Source organism: Bombus vosnesenskii, unplaced genomic scaffold (assembly GCF_011952255.1).
Source record: "Bombus vosnesenskii isolate JDL3184/JDL3185 unplaced genomic scaffold, Bvos_JDL3184-5_v1.1 scf7180000013272, whole genome shotgun sequence".
In the NCBI taxonomy this organism is placed as follows: domain Eukaryota; kingdom Metazoa; phylum Arthropoda; class Insecta; order Hymenoptera; family Apidae; genus Bombus; species Bombus vosnesenskii.
Window position 1 is genome coordinate 6095547 of NW_022882930.1, and position 18934 is coordinate 6114480.

The 18934-nt window shown below is 37.7% G+C and overlaps 2 protein-coding genes across 4 annotated transcripts in view; one reads left to right on the forward strand and one right to left on the reverse strand.

Moving 5' to 3' along the window:
• The window catches only part of LOC117231422, a 237850-nt gene that overhangs the window by 114838 nt on the left and 104078 nt on the right, over positions 1-18934 (reverse strand). Inside the window, exon 1 of one of the 3 annotated variants that reach the window (XR_004492960.1) lies at positions 15042-15304. The exons of the other annotated variants lie outside the window; for them this stretch is intronic. The gene's annotated coding sequence lies outside the window, so the exon portion shown is untranslated. Of the gene's footprint in view, positions 1-15041; positions 15305-18934 lie in introns of those variants that run through there. 3 annotated transcript variants of the gene reach the window in all.
• LOC117231424 lies at positions 6066-9891 on the forward strand. The gene is made up of 2 exons (XM_033489860.1): positions 6066-6483; positions 8975-9891. Exons 1-2 carry the CDS (start codon positions 6128-6130, stop codon positions 9015-9017), a joined length of 399 nt encoding a protein of 132 aa, XP_033345751.1. The 5' UTR covers positions 6066-6127; the 3' UTR covers positions 9018-9891.

Here is an 18934-nt window from a genome sequence, read left to right on the forward strand (position 1 = left end):
GAACAAAATTATTTCTATGAGACAATTTTTAAGAAATGAATAAGTAGATAAGTCACGATAAGTTGAAAGGGAGAGTATTCTGATTTGATTTCATCGAATTTTATATCTCAATGAATTTAATCGCTAGAAATGGTTAGGAATATTGTTTGAAAATTGGAATTGAGTACTCATAGAAATATAATTTATTTGTTATTGTATGTCTTTGGAAAGACCGGCGAGGAAATTATTGGAATTATTAAAAATCGGTAATTGATTCTATTAAAATGATAAAATGATAAAGAAAATTCCATTAAAATGATCCTGTTGTATCGAGTAATGTATCAGAGGCGAACATGTTTTGTGCGCGTGATAAATTGATAACGTTAACACGAAGTCAACATTCGTACGATATTACAGGGAAGATCGACTTTAAGACAATCGTTAAACAAAAGTCCAATAAAAATTTCGTTTAGAACGAGATCGTTTGACCAACCGAGATACATTCAACTTTGGAACACGACTATTCGTAATTAATAAAATCGTAAGAATCATCGAGAACTTTAAACGGTACAAACGTTTATCTCTCGGTTAAAGGAGAAGTTACAAAAGGACAGAGCAGCATAGACTCGTAAGAAACTTCCATTGCGCCTGATAAAACAAATCTCAAATGATGAAACATTTAAATTTAAAGCATGAAATGCAAGAGGATGACTTTGTGTTTCCTATTGTTTGGCACATAATTAAATCGTATTGTACGTATCACTGTGGCACTATACGTGAAACTGTGTTGCAGTGGGATAGTATCGATTACCTGGGCGCAGGATATTTATGGATGTTCTATTATAGCACCGAACGTTAGAATTACGTATGGAACGTTCACGTGTAGTATATAGTTCACGTATAGTATATAGTTTACGTGTAGTATACACCATTCTACGTTGGTGAAAAAAAAAAGTGTTCTCTACTAGTGTCATATTTATTTTTATCGTCCTTTTCTGCGATAACACGTGACAGATATTTGAAGCGCGTCGGTGACCGTGTAATTCAGCTGTAAGTGAAATAGATTCGTAAAGATCAGACACGGCGGCAACTGTACGTAATTCGGTAACCAAGTCGTAGTATCTCTATTATACAATGATTGTCAACACAGTCGTTGCGATTACTAATTTTGTCAAATTCACGGACAGTTGCGCTACGATCTATCATAATATAAACAAACTCCTAAGCTAAAAAATAGAATATATAATAGCGTGTTGATCGAAAACATCAGCCATTTTCCTAAATATAATTCTCCTTCCGTCTTCTAACTGGCAATATATCTATTACTATGTAACGAAATCTCGGTTCGTTTCTCGCTAACGCTTATAAACTAATATAGGGGGGACAATTATTTAACGGGAGAAACTAAACGAGTTAATTGACACCAATTAAGACTTCGCCGAAATAAGTGGGATTCTACAACAGTTCGCTCTTCTTCTACGTGTCAAATTGTCTCAAGTAAGTAACACAAATAACTTTCAAACAGCTGCTCCAATTTCCAGTAAAAAAAAAAAAAAGAATAACAAAGCTCGACGATATTCAGTAGCTTCGTCGATAAAATTCTTCTGTGATATGAAACACAGGTAATCCTCGAAAACTTGAAAGAAATTCAGTTTCCATCGAAAATAACGAAACTCGCTATGGTTAAAGTTTCTTGATAAGTATCACGAAACTCAGGCGATTCGTCAAAAAAGTTCTTTCGTAATATACAACGCACGACGCTCAAAGACCTCCTAATAAGAATTACGTAATTCAAAAGATTCGTCGATAAAATTCTTTGCGAATATAAAACGGATATGACCGTCGAGAAATTTCATCCACAAACACAGCAAAGTTCATCGTTCTTAGAGATCGTAGCAACATGTTTTCCTTCTGTACATACGACACGAATAATTCTAGAAAATTGATATAATTTCGTCTAAGGACACCAGAGATCGATTACGAATCACCAAGTTCGAACGATTTGTCAACAAAACTTCTTTCTTCGCGTACAACGCGAATAATCCTGGGAAAATTGATCCAGTCTTTGAAAATAACAAGGTTTCTTCCTGTGATTTCGATTGGTTTGGATCGACACGATGGGTAGCGGTCCGCGGAGAGGTCAGAGATGGTAAACGGTGTCGATTATAGACGAGCCTGTTGTGGTGGTGGCAGCGTAGCATGACTGGTAGCCGATATATCTGTATACGTGTCCGTCCCAGCCGCCCGTGACCACGTGGCCTTGTCCTTGTACGACGTCGACGTCGAGCGTTCCGTGCCACCGACACCCGTCGTCGGTCGCCGTGGAACCTTCCTACGAAGAGCCGCGGCGGAGAGAAGAGAGATGTCCCAGCTCAGCTCGCGTGTGCGCCCGAGCTTCTCGCTCTCCACATATAAATGCACACGGCCAATACATGTAGAGGTAGGAATGTGTGCTCGTGAACGCGTTTACGTGGAGCAAAGGCGCCGTTTAACGCGGAATTACGAGGTAATTCGTCTCTTGCCAACCGGCAACTGCGTCACCCGTAACTGTAAATCTTCTACCTATCGATTCGATGCAACCTTGGACAGCGACTAATTGAGAGGTTTAGAGGAAACGCGGTGCGAGTGATCGAATCTTTAACTCGAGAATGACGTGAGCAAAGATGAGTTTTTATAGAGGAATCCGTATGTTTTTGGAGGGTAAGCTATTGGGCGTGGAAACTTGTTACCTGTAGGTTAGGCGTAATTTTGAATAGTAGATATTCGAGAAGCTTAATGGGAACGTAAAACGAGCGATAAAACACCCTTCGTTCGAGAAGATCGCGGGTAAAGTTGCGTTTTAATAGGGAAACCCGGGAATATATTTTTGAAGAATAAAGTAATCCGATGCTTTACACTATTTTGGAATTTTACAAAGCACAACTTGCACGTGTAACGTCATCCGTAAAGCGAAGCGTGAAAACTCGCATGAAACACAGGAAATCTCGATATCTCGTCACAAATAACGCGTCACGTTTCTCTTGACTACAGCTTGCAGTTGGAATCACCTTTTGCTCGCATTAATCACACAAGTGCAAAGGAACTGTTAACTTTAACCTCGGCAGAAGATTAAATTGTAACTGACGTTTTCCTTAAAAGAAAGAATACCAGTCTTATAGCTGCTAAAATATAAGCTTCAAAATTACCAAGCATTTTGTACTTACACGTGTGTTTTATCAGAAGATACCCAGAACATGTAAAACACGCGTCCCGCAATACATACAAATTTACAACATACACGAAGCTTGTGTGCAACTGTAATTAGTAGCCTGGTAACTTCACGAGTTTTGTATACCGATTTAATCAACCATAAGAAATATATTGCTGAAAATTATTGACACGCGTAATCGTGTTTATCATTATCGATCGCGTTCTCGATTGGCTCGCCCTCGCCTTTCGATTGCGTTTCAAAATCTAACATTATTCATATTCTTACACAACGAACATGTTAAAACGAGATTATGAAATTTTTAATTCAAAGCTGACACGGAATAAATGGTTCAGGGTTACTCTTCTCTGATAGATTCTCTCTTAAACAATAAACGAAGGAGAATAACGTGACTTAATACAAGTTATATTCTCTGTTTTTCACGAAGAAACAGTTTTTTAATCGCGCACGCTAACGTCAATCGATTCTGTATTATGGAAGTTTTTATTTAAATTTTATTTAATTTTTCGAATTGCAGGATTCGACAGATTCAATACAAATTTCCGTGGATTTATTAATTATTTCTGAAAGATTTATATCTTCCTATCTCTACCATCAGACGGCTCGTATATGAATTATAATAATTATATCAAATTAAATATACATAACACTTTATTGGCACTTTACTTCCTTAGAACGCAATTAATCCGAAATATATGCATCTAGAAATAACTGGATGATTCTAAAGCAAATTTTATCTGAAATAGTCGACGCGTTGTGAATTTATTCTTTTACGAGCTTTGCTTCCACGTGTACGTACGTATATACGAGAGGAACATGTATATATTCTGATAGAAAAAAAACGTTGTAAAAAACTATATAAGAATAAAAATAAAAAACGGAGTAGATCCTGAGAGTTTTATATTTCACGTAAATTAAAATCATATATCTCCCGTAACATCCCTTATATCAGATTTCCCTCGGTATAGGTTAACATTCGTTTGAAATACTCTTTTCATTGGCCATCAATCTTGAAGATATCATGGAAAGATTGAAATAAAACCCCTTGTATACCGTTTCTATTCATGAATCTGAAATGTAAACGTCGGTATTGCGTTCGCATTTTGTGCAAAATTATCCGGAAGAACTGATACCGCGTGTCGCGAATAGGAGAAGATCGCTATCGCGTCATCGCATCTCGCATAACATTATGCAATTTGATTAAAAACTCTTCGAAAACGAGGACTGGGCGATTCTCGACGAGAAGTAGAGTAGTAGAGATCTTCTGCTGATCCGTGGATTTTCGCTGACGGTTTACGATGATCCAGCAGTCGTGTGTTGCGACGCTGATCAGGCAAAATACTATGAGGCAGATTAGTTTCATAGCTGTAATTTCTGGTCGAAGAGAGGGGAAATAGGAATTGTCAGAATTACTGGTTATTTCTTGTTGTTTTTCATAATTATTCTATGATACTTGTTACTTGTTATATTTATTAAAATACGTACTACTTGTTTGCTGTTACTTACTAATATATTATAATGTAGCTTTTTATACTTTCATTTTTTTATTCTTCGTGTCATTACATTGAAAGATCAACAACGGAACTGTAAAATTGTATAAGTATTTAATATCTTTAATGAAACAAAAACTAACTAAAATATGCAATTTCCTTTGATTCCAAGATTATGTAATACCAAACAGTTTTGTATTATTTAAATACAGGTATGATTAAATAAAATTTTCTAATCTCCTAGAAAATTACTTCTTTCGCGGTTATGTCACTATTCTTCCGGGACAACAGTTTGTGAATAATATAATCACGTTACATAAAACTAAGCTAAAACGGGAATAGAATATTTTCGATTCGTTGTTTCCACTTCGTCGAAGGATCACTGAAAATACTACGCTACTCGCAAGCCAAATCTGAAGAAATCAACGCCAAATTATTCTTGACCTACGCCACGGCACACCTATACAATAAATCCAAATATAGAATAAGAGTAAGATACAGTAATCGATCCAATGAACAACAATCGATCGTGACTCGATCCATGAAACTCCTAAGAAGAGTTTAACCTTTATCCTGTGTGTCAATTTCATGGTTCGATCAATTTCCTATACGATAGCTTCGTTATTTGTAACGCGACACGAACAATTTAACACTGAACGTACAGAAATTTCATTTCTTCTGTTTCTGATAGAATAATTCGTAACCATCGCATTAACTTTCATTAGGAAAGTAAATTATTGTTTTATCGAGTTACAGAACACGCGTAAGGATACTGGACACATCACGGAACCGCATTACATAAACCGGAGGCACAAGAACAATTTCTATAATTTGGAAAAAATCATTTGTCACAGTATGGTCGAATACTACAGTTTCTCTTTCATTTCATCGAATTGCGAGATCCGCACGGAGGAAAATAAACTATAACAGATATTGACCAAATTTCTGAAATTCCCCTTCGCGATTACGATGGAAACCCGATGGCAAACTGTAAACTGTAACTGTTGGCTGAACGAAACGATTAAATGAAAATTTGCGTTAACGCGACGTAAATCTAACATAGTCTAATTAAGAAACGTATCTACAATTATTCCTACGATAAAAAGAGTTCCCTTAATCCTCTAAACCTAACTCAACCACTCAGCAAAAAACCTACCGACGCAATTGTCCCAATCGGAAATAATAAATTCCCCATATCTTGGCGTCTGTCTTGGTATCGTTGAGTCACCGCACTTGCACAAAGCTTCGAAACCGACGCTACGTTTCATCTTCTCTCGATATAAGAAACTATCTCTAAAGAAAGAACCTAAGAAGCAGACGGAAACAACAAGAAGCCTTGAGAGGGGGCAGAGAAAACGGAACTCGTCTCCGCCACCGTGTTGGACACGTGACACGGATTTCGAGATCGGAGGATGGCCGGTCGACGTGGCATATACGACGAAAGCACGCGATGCATCTAAACCGGGAACACGTGAGAACCAGTTCGGATCCAGTTCCCCCGGCTGCAGTTGCACCGGCTGGCGGTGGCGGTCGCATCGATCGCCTGGTCGCCAAGGCTGCGTCTTATTCGGGCAAGGCCAAGGTCGTTGGCTGGCATTGCCGTCGAGCGAAGGTGAGATCGCAATTTCCCGCACGGGGGTTGCGCGCGGAAAGTGCAGCCGGGGTCACGGGCGATCCGCGAGATCGAACCAACCGTTCTTGGCATTGGTCGGGATCGATGCGAAAACAGGGAGCAAAGGGATACAGAAGTCGCGGCAAGGAGAAGAGGACAGGCATTGGTCTGACGTGCCAACAAATTTTGTGTAGGTGCGTTTCAAGCAGGTTAAAGTTAAAAGTAGTGGTACGAGACAGATGCAAGAGGTTCCGATCGCTCTTGATGTCTTTTAAAGGGGATCGAGCGAGGTTTAGAGGAATATTTTTGGTTAGTTTTGTGCACGCCTTTGCAACAGATTGGAATTGTTGAGAAGTCTTTCGTAAGAAGTACATTATATATCTTTAAAGTAGAACAGCGAGTCGACGTGCCAATAGATGCGCTTTCTACACAAGTTAAATATGAGACGAGTAGCGAAATTAATGTTGACATAAGCTTCTAAGGGCGACTAAAAGGATTGTAGCAAATTTTCTCATGAAATTTATGAGCACCGTAATTTGTAAAGTTCGACGGTGATTCTATGTGCTTGTACATTACTTCGCTAGTACTGGTTAGTAGGTAGTTGGCAGATGGTTGATGTGAGCTTCCTAAAGGAGGACATTAAAATCTACTGAAGTTATCGTAGAGTTTAGGTCGTAGATTGTGCTATACCTCATGATTATGAGTATAACACTCGTAGATTGATTTCCTTGTTGAATGTCTCTGTGTTGAATATATTTTCTGAACAAGAAATTTTCTAGTATTTCGGTAGTATCTCGTATCCATGGTATAAATAATTTAGTTTGGAGGAAAGGTCTGGCAAGAAAGTGGACTGAATTCTCTCATTCTTACTCGGAAGCTCGCATACCTCATCGATGATCCACGTTCTTCTCGAAAACGAACCTTTGTTTATTTTAATTCCTGTCTATGTGACTATTCGTTTCGCTTTTATTTCTAAGAAACTAAATGGATCATAAATCCACACACAACTAGAAATGAAATAACTAAAAAGTGAAAAGGATAATTTTTATTTTAATTTTCTTCCCTCTCTCTCTCTCTCTCTCTCTCTCTTGCGAGCAATATTACAGATTTGCAAAAGTGAGCGATAAAAACAAATAGAACGACGTTAAACGAGCAATAAAACTTCGATAAATATCGCGGTATATCGTTCAGGTATCAGCAACAGCAAAGTTGCGCAATAATGACCACCTCAGCGATGATATAATAATGGTATTGCAAACAATATTAGTCAATAGGACGTTTCCTGGTTAGATAATGGCAGCAAGGTTACGTGAAAAGAAGCAACGTGTGCGCGAAGGTGTTGTTAAAGCTGTTCGAAGCTGACTTCTACCTAATCGGCCTATAATACGAGACAAGACTGGTTGCGGTCGGTTCATCTCGTAGCTAGGCGGCTTATTTAATTGACTCGAGTTTCGTGCGTTGTTCAATTTTCCACCGAGACACGTATTTTTATCCGTGATATCGCTTTCAATCTCGATGTTGCTACCTGATAAACAAACTACAAATTAAAAGAAACAAACGAAAATTCCAAGGTCACTTCCTACATCATTTACTTTGCCAGAGGGAAATATCATTCGAATTGTCATAATTAGTAAAAAAAAAAAAAAAATGATTCTCTATTATCGTTCAATCACCGAAACATCCTACAACATTTATTACCACGAAATGGCATTGCATTTTAACTGCCTGTTGTTCGTAAAAATTTATATCTTCTTTATATTCGATTACTAGGCATCTCGTACTATTTATGCCAACGAATCGAAATTCCATGACGATTCTCCAATTAGAAAAAGTTTGAAGCCCCGCGTACCGCGTATTTCGACAAAAGCAAATCACCTCGTTCTCCTTCCACCTCGTAGACTATTCTTCCGTTCAATGTTTCGAAATCTGTCTCTCCCTCGACGTTCTATAAATTCTTGTGTGTGTCGTAAAAATCGAAGGTCTTGACATTGTTCCTCTATTCAGCCATCGCATCGATATCACGACTTTAAATACGCCGATGCTCGTTTAAGCGGTACATCACCCTTTAAAGGAGGTAGAGCCGGCGTCGAATAGAAGACCTGTGGCGATATTCTACGTACAGTAGTGGCTCACGGAAGTATTTCAACGTCACAGAAAACTTTTATACGTGCGTGTTACGTAAAACGTATCGAGACTTTATCAGCGGTTTGACGAAACGCTTCGCACAATTTGGATGCGACCTGGAAATCTACATGAAAGTTACCAGATATTTACTGCAACGATACATTTAGTAGTAAATTAGTATGTCTATAGTATAGATAGCCGTAAACATGTCATTGGTACCAAAGATAAACATACATCGTGGCTTATTATTAGCGAGTAACTGAGTACGTTCAGACACTGTGTTGATCTTTCCAAAGTGTTTCACGATGATGATCATCATTATGAAACTTACGTCTCGAGATTTGTTTCAAATTTTGCCAATCTGATCGCGATAGACGAGCCTCGTTGCAACGCTATTGAAATTCCACATTATGGAAGTATAATAACGCGTGTTGAAATACTTTCGGCAGCGACCGTATATCGAGGCTCGTCTGGCACACAGTCAATAATGCACCTAGTCGATTGTATACGAATCGTGTACGGCTCAAGCATACTGAAATATTTTAGTCTTATGTTTCGTAGTTTCTGTTGGCACTCCGGTATCAAGGACAGCCTTCATTCTTGACTCGAGGCGGAAACGCGCGATCTTTCGCCGTTTCGATCGTTCCAACGTCCTAACCAAACAACATTGGAAGAGAACGGAGAAGAGAAGCGAAGTAGGAAGGGAGTTGTTTTGGTGAGTCAAACTTAATTGTTTCTTCATCTGCACGATGATTACGAAGGATTGCAGTTGGAAATGAATCGCAATTATTGTCATCGTTTGCTAATTATTGACGTAGTATCGATTCTATTTGCATTGAAATACATTGATACATTGTTAACCGGGCACGTGTATAAAATCGATTGCATATGCATTAAGTTATGTAATTATTAATATATGGAATTGTTTATGTCGTTGTCAGAGCGTCGTTTACTGTACCGAGTGATGACTGTTTTCTCTTGATTTCTAAGATTTTTCCGATAAACGTTGATATCATTAAGTTTTGTAAAACAACAGGTCGGAAATTTTGTTAATCGCCTGTATATCGACGTTACATAAAGTGGTCACTTCAAATAGTTTTAAGAAGATTTCCTATTAATATACTTAAAAATAGTACATTTTATAAATAAAAGATACGAAAAGATCAATATCTATTTTCTTTAATTCACCTGCAACACGAAGCTACTTTTATTAGAAAAAGTCTATAGAACATTGCTATTTATAACGTTATTTACTAAATATATCGATCGCATATACTGTTAACGCGTATAGTCTACAATAGAACATAGCAAAATTCGAGTAGAGGCCGAGATATGCTAATTATTCGTGTCGAAAGGAATGGACAAGTTCTTTCAAGGGAAACTTGAATCCAAGACCACTCAACTGGCGATTATCTTACAATTTTTACCAAGTTTATCCGCTATCTTTTCGTTAAAATTTCGTTACCACACATCCTAATATTATTCCCACTGTTTCTCCATCAAAACCAAATTGATTCTATCGTGCTGATTACGCGAGTTATGTAAAAAAATGTTTCTCAGTATCGATGTAAGTTTAGAATCGCGTGTGGATAATCTAAAGAAAACGTCGACTAATATCGACAGATATCGATGCCAGATGATATAAGTTCGCTGATCTACATCGGAATCGCATAAAAAGTTTATTAGCTCAACGTAGAAATTCTCTAGCGTTTACCTTGCTTGATATTTCTTCGTACACGCGCGTAAAGCAGCGTGTGTATCATTAAGAAGCAGATTTAATTACTTCCGGCTTGAAAATTCCGGATCGTTCGATCACGAGAAATATTAAACGGCCACCTTCCAGCAAAACAAGTTTATATTCCAAGGCCTTGAGAATCATTTCAAAAATGAAATTTTGCAGTCGAACACACAGCTCGCGTATCTCTTCGTCGTTAATAATCTTTTCACAAGGTGTATCCATTTCGAAATGAAATCCATCAGAAGATATACTACACTGTAAACAATTAGGTCATATTCATCATTCAACATGAACGAGCAATTTTCTAATCGAATAGAATGTACGAAATAATAGAGAAGAAGATTGTTAATAGCGAAACATTGAATTAATTTCAATTATTTATAGTAATTTTAATATCTGCTGTTCGTTTCAATGGATTTTGAAACTTTGTCAGAGAATCAACGCTGCTCTACCAGATGTATATCGTGAACGCTAAGTTACTGCTAGACACGATATCAAACACACACATAATCGAGTTCGACATAGTTTAATGTCATATTACGTTCCACGAATATGACTCCTCAGATCGATATTAATTCCTTGACAGTCTTTTATCACTGAAATCATCAACCTAGATTATTAAAAACCTTGTACCAAGCTGATTCTAATCTCGTGCGAATAACCTGTGTATACAATTTAAGGAAATAAGAATTTGAAATTGAGGAATAATTTCTAGCTGTTAGTTGTCATGTTTGACGACATCGAACAATTGCAACGTTATACAGGGTGGTTGGTAACTGGTGGTACAAGCGGAAAGGGGATGATTCTAGGCGAAAAAAGAAGTCGAAAATATAGAATAAAAATTTCTCGTTCGAGGCTTTGTTTTCGAGAAAATCAACTTTGAATTTTCGCTCGGTACGCGTGCACTTTATCGCGTCTCGTTAAAACGGACCTCACTGTAGATCGTTGTCTCGATGGAAAAATTAAAAAAATTAATTAATTAATTTCAGCTATAAAGCAAATTGAAATTTTCTACTTCCTCCATTGAAATTGGTATTGGTAATATACAGGCTGTCTCATAGGACGTGTGATACTAGGTCGTCTGAAAAGTTTCTTTCGTTTTAGAAGAAAATAATAGACGATAATAACGTTCTTTGTTTTATATTAATTTATTGAATTATGCACCAACGTAATAATAGAAATATAACGAAACGCATCCTACCTAATTCAATGAAATAATACAGGGTGGTTGGTAATTGGTGGTATAAGCGGAAAGGGGACGATTCTACGCGAAAAAAGAAGTCGAAAATATAGAATAAAAATTTAAAAATTTAAAAATTTAAAAATTTAAAAATTTAAAAATTTAAAAATTTAAAAATTTAAAAAAATAACGTCAATCGAGACAATAATCTACAGTGAGATCCGTTATAACGAGACGTGATAAAGTGCACGCGTACCGAACGAAAATTCAAAGTCGATTTTCTCGAAAACAAAGCCTCGAACGAAAAATTTCTATTCTATATTTTCGACTTCTTTTTTCGCGTAGAACCACCCCCTTTCCGCTTGCATCACCAGTTACCAACCACCCTGTATATTCGACATAGTTTAATTCTATAACACATCCCATGAATATGTCTTTTCAAATCTCAACGATTGCTTGTTATCCAAACTATCATTTTGTATCAGTGGAAGTTCTCGTTAATTTTTTAAAACAGAAAAAAGAAAGAAATAAGAATTCGTAATCTAGAAAAAATATTCAGCCATTATCTGCTACGATATTAAAAGCTCGAAAAATATAACGCCGAATAAACTTCTTATACTCGAAATCTCCACAATTTTTTGTCCCTGAAACCATCAGTTAATACAGCAACGTGTAAATAATATCAAACTAATAAAATCTCATACAAATCTTATTAGCAACCGATGCAAAATAAAAAATCGCAAGAAATAATAAGAAAATAAAATTAGGCACCAAAAAAGAACTTTCAGCTTTCCCTATTTTCCCTTTGCTGTAGATAATTTTGGACAAGCTACGTAGTCGTTAGGTTCGAATATCGAGTTTGATTAAATTTGTCATTGTTGGAATTTCGATGTGGGTGGCTCGGAGGATAAACGAATTTTTTCCTCGAGCTACGTCGCCGAATATTCGCGGTCAATTGACGTCATGTAATTCGAGCAAACAACGATCGATGGTTAGTCGCGCGGCAGCCGGCAGAGCAACGATTTATCGATTCCATTTCACGTCATCGCACCACGTGTCACTAGATAATGCAATTTGCCGCAAATAGAATCCATCGCGGTAGTCCATTACACTATCGAGAATCACTTTGTCCGAGTGTATTAATTCGAGAGCTTTGCACTGTGCAAGCTCGTTCGCGGAATTTTCACCGATGTCTTAGAATTATATGTGGCGAGCTTACGTATGATCACCGGACAAAACCAGTGATATAGAAGGATGTCAAATAAGTTAAACGTTTGTCGTGACATTTCGAGTAAATGAAAACATCCTTTGGTGAGCATTTGTAGTTCTAAATGGAATTATAATATTTCTGGAATATATCAATACTTACTTCTTAACAAATATAGACACGCGGAAAGGATTACGAAATAACGAATTACAAATAATTCCGATCTTTCCGATCCTTCGTCGAATTCATGGGCTGCTGCGATAAAACGGCAGCTTCGCTCTTCAGTGATTTGCGTAAACCGACAGAAATCGACCGAAAATCGATCAGAATCAATCGATAATTTGTCAAAGTTTGTCTACTTTTTGATGATTCGTGAATGAAAGAAAATTCGATCTTTCGAATCGAATGGAATTAAACTTCGAACGTATGAAGCTTCTTCGATTTATCGTTCAGAAAATTAGTCGAAACGGGTGAAAATTCGGTTCTCGTGTCACGTACTTACGTACGTGTGTACGTGTAACACAAGCAAAGTTTTGCAAGCGCCTGCAATTGAACTTGCGCACGTCCTCGACTGCCGTTTATCTGTCCAACTATCTACATTTAATATTTTTGACGGAATTTTTTCAAGCACCGTATTTTATCCGTGCACGAGGTTTCTTTTTTTCTCTCATTGGAGATAAATTAGTATTGAGAAATGGGTTATCACTTACGGTCACAACGTCAGCAAGGACTGCGCGGCCTGACGAGTCAAGGAGCAGAAACCTTGCAAAGTTCGCGTTAAACGTTACCTTCTATCGCAAGTAGCGTGCAGGCCGCGAAATCAAGCTATCATTGCGTCGCTGACGAATCGTATGAACGGCTTCTTCGCTGACGAGAACGTTTCCAATCGAAAGAATACCACAAATATGACACGTTTCTTCTTCTGCATCTTTCATCCCTTTCAGCGTTTCGCTCTTCCTTACTGATAAAATTTATCAACGATTATTAGCCGAACTTTGACATTCGCGCTTATTCATTTGCACCTTTCAAACCTTCGACAATTTCATTCTCGTTTATTGATAAAATTTCATAACAATCGATTCGACAATAAAACGACGAAAAAATGATCATCTTATTGTCAAAAGTTCCCAATATATCTCATACGAAACTTTCAATTTTTCTAAAATTTCTAACGTTATACTTGATAACGTGTTCTGAAGATCGATACTCGCCGATCACTCGTTTCCGATTGAATTTTTACTGCCGCCGTGAAGAACGTAGAATCAACATTTCAAAAGTTTCATCTGCTTTTAGCCGAATCTATTCAGCTTTATCTGACCACGGACACGCATGGCAAACTTCCTTCACCTTGCAACTTCTCTTTAGCCTTTTCACGACGTCAAATGAAACGGAACCTATTCCGATAAGATGGAACTCTATAGATAGAAAACGACACGGCGTCCTCTGCCGCGGTTAATAAGCGAGGGTATTTAGGTGCAGTCATCGAAGATGAACCGGCTTTTCGTACCCTGACCGAAAGTTCGTATCCTTGACACAGAAAACGGCAGTAGTCTAAACCGAGGAAAGCGGCCGTTCCATTTGCGATTCAAATACCAGAAGCATCGAGGACGAGAATGCCAGAACAGCGAGGCGAATTAGGCGGTTCAAGATCGCGACGCGACATTTCCTCTTCGACAATCCACTGTCTCTTCCTTCGGTTTTTCGCAGCCAGTTTTTCATTCTTTCTTCGTTTGCTTCGTTCTCCTTTCGATATTCGTTCGTCATTGACCTAATTTCCTCGTTACGCTTCTATCTACGATTACACGCGATTTTTTTACCTACACGTTTCACACAGCATGTGCTTGTCCTTCCGTGGAAGGATTTAGAGTTTATTTATGTTGAAGGTATGTCTAATACGTCGTCCATTTGGTTTCATTAAGCGTAGCTTTTCTCAGAATAATGAAACAGAGTTGTTATAACCTTCGATATTGTACTACATCTGCATGATAATGACCCAGTTATTTCTTATATACGTGTATATACAATATGTGTATATATACATTGACATCGAATATATTATTATTATTATTATGTACTGTTACGTGTGGATAAACAAGACACTTTATTTATAAAAGAATGTTTCAACAGTGTGGCAACTGGGAATATTTGTAAACTCAGTCCAGTGTTAGAAGAACATGGAAACTGTCAAGAGAAAATTTTAAGGACTCGGAATTTTAAGAATGAAGAATTAGAAAAATGATAAATTGTTTCCTAAAATCTATTCGTTATGCGTTCACAGCAATCGTCTATTTCCTCTGTACGCTCCGAAATAGTTTTTCGTTAATCGTCAAATTAAGATAATTCTTCGAACTTGTAAAATAAGTCTGCGAAACGACGAACATTCTGAATCCTTCCTTATTCCATCTCACCATCAAAGGATCACAAATATTTAAGTTATCATACTTTCGCTCATAGAAACCTATTCAACCAACGATCAAAGAATTGCCGTCAGCTTATCACTTACCTCCTTTTCTCTATGGATGTTCACAACTGAACTGGGTCGAATCGGCGAGAAATTCTCGCGTGAACGTTCGTTCCAGGGAACAACTTTCTCTCTCGCCCTCTACCGCACGATCCTCGTGAACAAACACTAGGAATGATTTATCATAAAAGGCAAAAGGGGTTCGTGCGGTGGCGTAAGCGGTCGAAATTGAAATGTTAATTCGCTGCTACGGCAGAACGCGGCTCGATAAACCGAGATTTCCACAATACCTAACCGATAACTGTAAACACGCGGCTGAAAGTCGTCGCGAGCCGCGAACACGCGCATGTATGCGGATTAACCTTGATCCTTACAGCTTACAACCTCGGCCGCACGCGCTCAGACAACGTATTTGCGTTCGGTAAAAACTGCGGATGATCGTCGATCAGCGAGAAAAAGAAACAGGAAAAAGAGAGGAACGGAAAAGTCAGCAAAAACGTGGAAGGAAGAAAAAAGATGTTTTCATTCGTTTTTTCTCGATCTACGACGATTGTGTTCTTCCCGAATAATCTGAATTTAACGCTCGCGCGTGTGTTAAAGTACGAATTCAAACTTTTTAAACGACTTGTGAATTTTTTCAAAATCAACCGTACTGTTCTATGTGACCCGAATTGTTATTAAAATGTAGACAGCGTTTAATGATTTTGTTTTGGTATATAATATGTGTGTTGAAAATCTGAAAAATCTGAACAAAAGATACCTTTGATAGGGCGAAAACGCGAAGGGGAAAAGGTAACGACAGGATTAACGAAGATGTTTAAATCCAAATATTTGAAATGGTTTTTGATCTTTTGGCAATCGTGAAAGATGATCGAGGATTGGAGATTCTTGTGGGGCGTCGAAAAAGAAGTTGCTGGGGAATTTTGAAAGAATCTGGGAGGGACGTTTTGAAACGCGCGCGATTTCTCTAGCGATTTTTCGATTAACAATGTATAATTTAGAAAATTAAGGACCACGACATTTTTGTCGAATTTCATAGAATCAAATATATTTTTCTGTGTAAATTGTAACTCGTATGCATCTTCTTCCTGACTCCTTTCCTACAGATTCTTCATATTCCTTTACGTACAACAATAGCATTTCTTTCTTTCAAGAATTTCTTTACCGAAATAGTGGATCACTAAATTTTCTTCTTCGAGCCAGGAAAATCATCTTCTTTTCATTAACATTGTCGGTTGTTCTATTTTTGTTACAAAAGTCACAACGCAGTATCACGAATGTTCTTCATCTTCGGCTACCATTTTGTCATTACCCCTTAATCCTTTCCAAATTTGTATGAGGTCGTCCGAGAAGTTTCTTTCGTTTTATAAGGAAATAATAGATGCACAACGTTTTCCGTTTTCTATTATTTTATCGAATTACGCATGATCCATTTTGTTCTATCAAAATAAAGATCACAGCGTTCGACAGATTAGGTTTCATGTTTGTATAAAGGTGCATCGTTGTAAAAGACGTGTCTTGTAAAAGAAAGACACTTTTCGGACAATCTAATACATACTTAATAAAGGTGAATTATTAATTTAAAAAATAGACAAATAAAATTCCATAGGATTTCGACAGATTAAGAAGAATATTTCATTAAAAATCACAAGAGGACCTACGTAACTCAATACATTGTAGACTCGATACAGCGTAGAAGGTTAAAGGGACGCTACACGAATTCATTTACACGGACGAACGTATAATTTGATTAAGCAGCATTTATTCGCATGTATCGCATACTTCATAGACGAACTTTCAGCTAGGGCCAACGACATGGACCAGTCACGTTCCCGTGTCTAATCTATTGTTAAAAACAATTATACGAATTAGCCCGGAGGAGTCGAGACGCGATCCGGGGCAAGGTTGGCTATAACGGGAATTAGGCGAATCAACGAATTGCTCTCGTCAGCGTCAGCAGTGTCGTTAAATTCTCGTTGTGAATTTTTGTTTAGACTTACTCTCTGGGATTTTTCGACGAGAAAGAGCCGTACACGTGTCTGGACTTAATTTTATTCTCCTTGAGAATACATCCGACGATGGACATTTTGAACGTTAAACAGTTTAAGCTAGGCTATAAACTAACCTCATTATCGTGTTTAAACGTTTTCATTTTATCTAAACCTTTTGTGCTCTATCATTCCCACGACACGGAGGCCCGGCATTTCAAATGTCATTTCATATCACGAGCTTGGCTTTTTATTAACCGCAGTCTCGCCAAGTACGTTATATTCGAATTTTGTCTTCTCTTCAGCGAGCAAGAGCATAAAATTGAAATTGGATATCGCATAGGAAAAGCTGAAAAATCATAGTGACGTTTGTCGGATTACTTCTAACTATTCTTGTAAAGCAGAGAACGTGCTGTGTTTGTTATTGTAAAAAATTGACGATATATTTCCCAGTCGTGTAAACGTATCGTGGCGTAAGACAGAGTCGTAACTATACATTGATTATGGAATTAAAAGTGATATATGGAGAAACTCATGTACAACCGAATTCAAAGTCTTAGAAGCTCAAAGTCTTCACGTACACCACCGTGGTTTTCAATGGATCTAAAAAACAACGATTACTTCATATTTTCTTTAAATACATCTTTATGGCCTTTATCGTGTAAGATATATTACACAAAATAAAATCAGGTACCTAAAATTATCATTAATCAAATATCTAAAATTAAGCGATTAATCTAATCTAAACGTAATTCATACTGTTGAGAATCACGTATGACCCAAAAATATCAATCGAAGGTTAACATGCATTGCGTTGCATTTTCGATAGAATCAGCATTCCTTTTTTCCCTTTCGCCGCGTAATTTTCCTCGACGTTGGAATCTCAAATTTGTCGTATCACTTCGCGTTCCTTAACATCAACAGAATTTTTTATAAAATCTTTCTAAATATCCAGGACTACGAGAAGGACCCACAAAAAAAATAGAATGTAAAAATAGACAAAGTATTATGTCGAAAAGATCGAATGGAAATTCGGCACAGCTTCGCTTATGATTCAAACTATATTCGATCGTGAACGTTCGACCGCTTATTTCTTTCACTGTGTGTCCCAATGAGGCCGGGAAACGACCAGGAACTATTGGATCGGCGATCGAAAAGAGTGAAGGGGACGCGAGTACAAGACGGCCCTGAGAATGACGAATTCCAGAATGTTTAAACCGTCCGCCCTTGCTGTATCCGCGTCAGTATCCCGAAATTCGACGTTCTTTAATATCATCGAATCGCTCGCCTCAACTTCTTTCTCCCGTCTTGTCCTTCGAATAGACCAGACGTAAAACCGATTTTACGGACCAACATTGTCCGAAGATCGTTTAACTCCCGAAGGGAGCCATAATTCAGCTCTGATTTGATGTTCTTGCCGATTAGTCAATCAAGGACGCTGTTACGTTATATTTTACTATATTTTCTTATTCTAAGAGTATAGATTTTCTGTATAAAAAAGATAATGGAAAAAGTAAGGACGAGAGAGAGGATGAAAATAATTCTACAACAAAACGAAGAATAAATTGCGTAATTTAATTACCGTGATTCGATAGAATAATTTGTAGCAAGGAAATTTGAATTTTTATTCTGACTTCAGATCTCGTCCCATTCGATTGTTATCTTCAAGTTTCTTGACTTGAGTTGAAAACGAGAAAACAACGGCGAAACGACGGATAGAATGGAAAGATTAGAATTACAGAGAGTATTAAATGATCGTCGACCTCGGTCGAGGAAATTCAACGAGGCTACCGTCAGCGTTAGGCGCTCGTTCAATCGCGTTATCTGACCAATTAAAATCAACCGTTTGACGTTTGTTGCCCTAATAATTCAGAGAACGAAGGCGGATCCAAGGTCTCGCGGACTGCTTACTCGAACGAACAATGCGACTCGCATTGATTTCAAGCC

What these genes read in the sequence shown, in the direction of transcription:
- LOC117231424 (XM_033489860.1), top strand. Translation starts at nt 6,128, where the DNA reads ATGCATCTAAACCGGGAACACGTGAGAACCAGTTCGGATCCAGTTCCC. An exon ending in TGCCAACAAATTTTGTGTAG is followed by an intron (nt 6,484 to 8,974) that starts GTGCGTTTCAAG and finishes TATGTTTCGTAG; the next exon opens with TTTCTGTTGGCACTCCGGTA.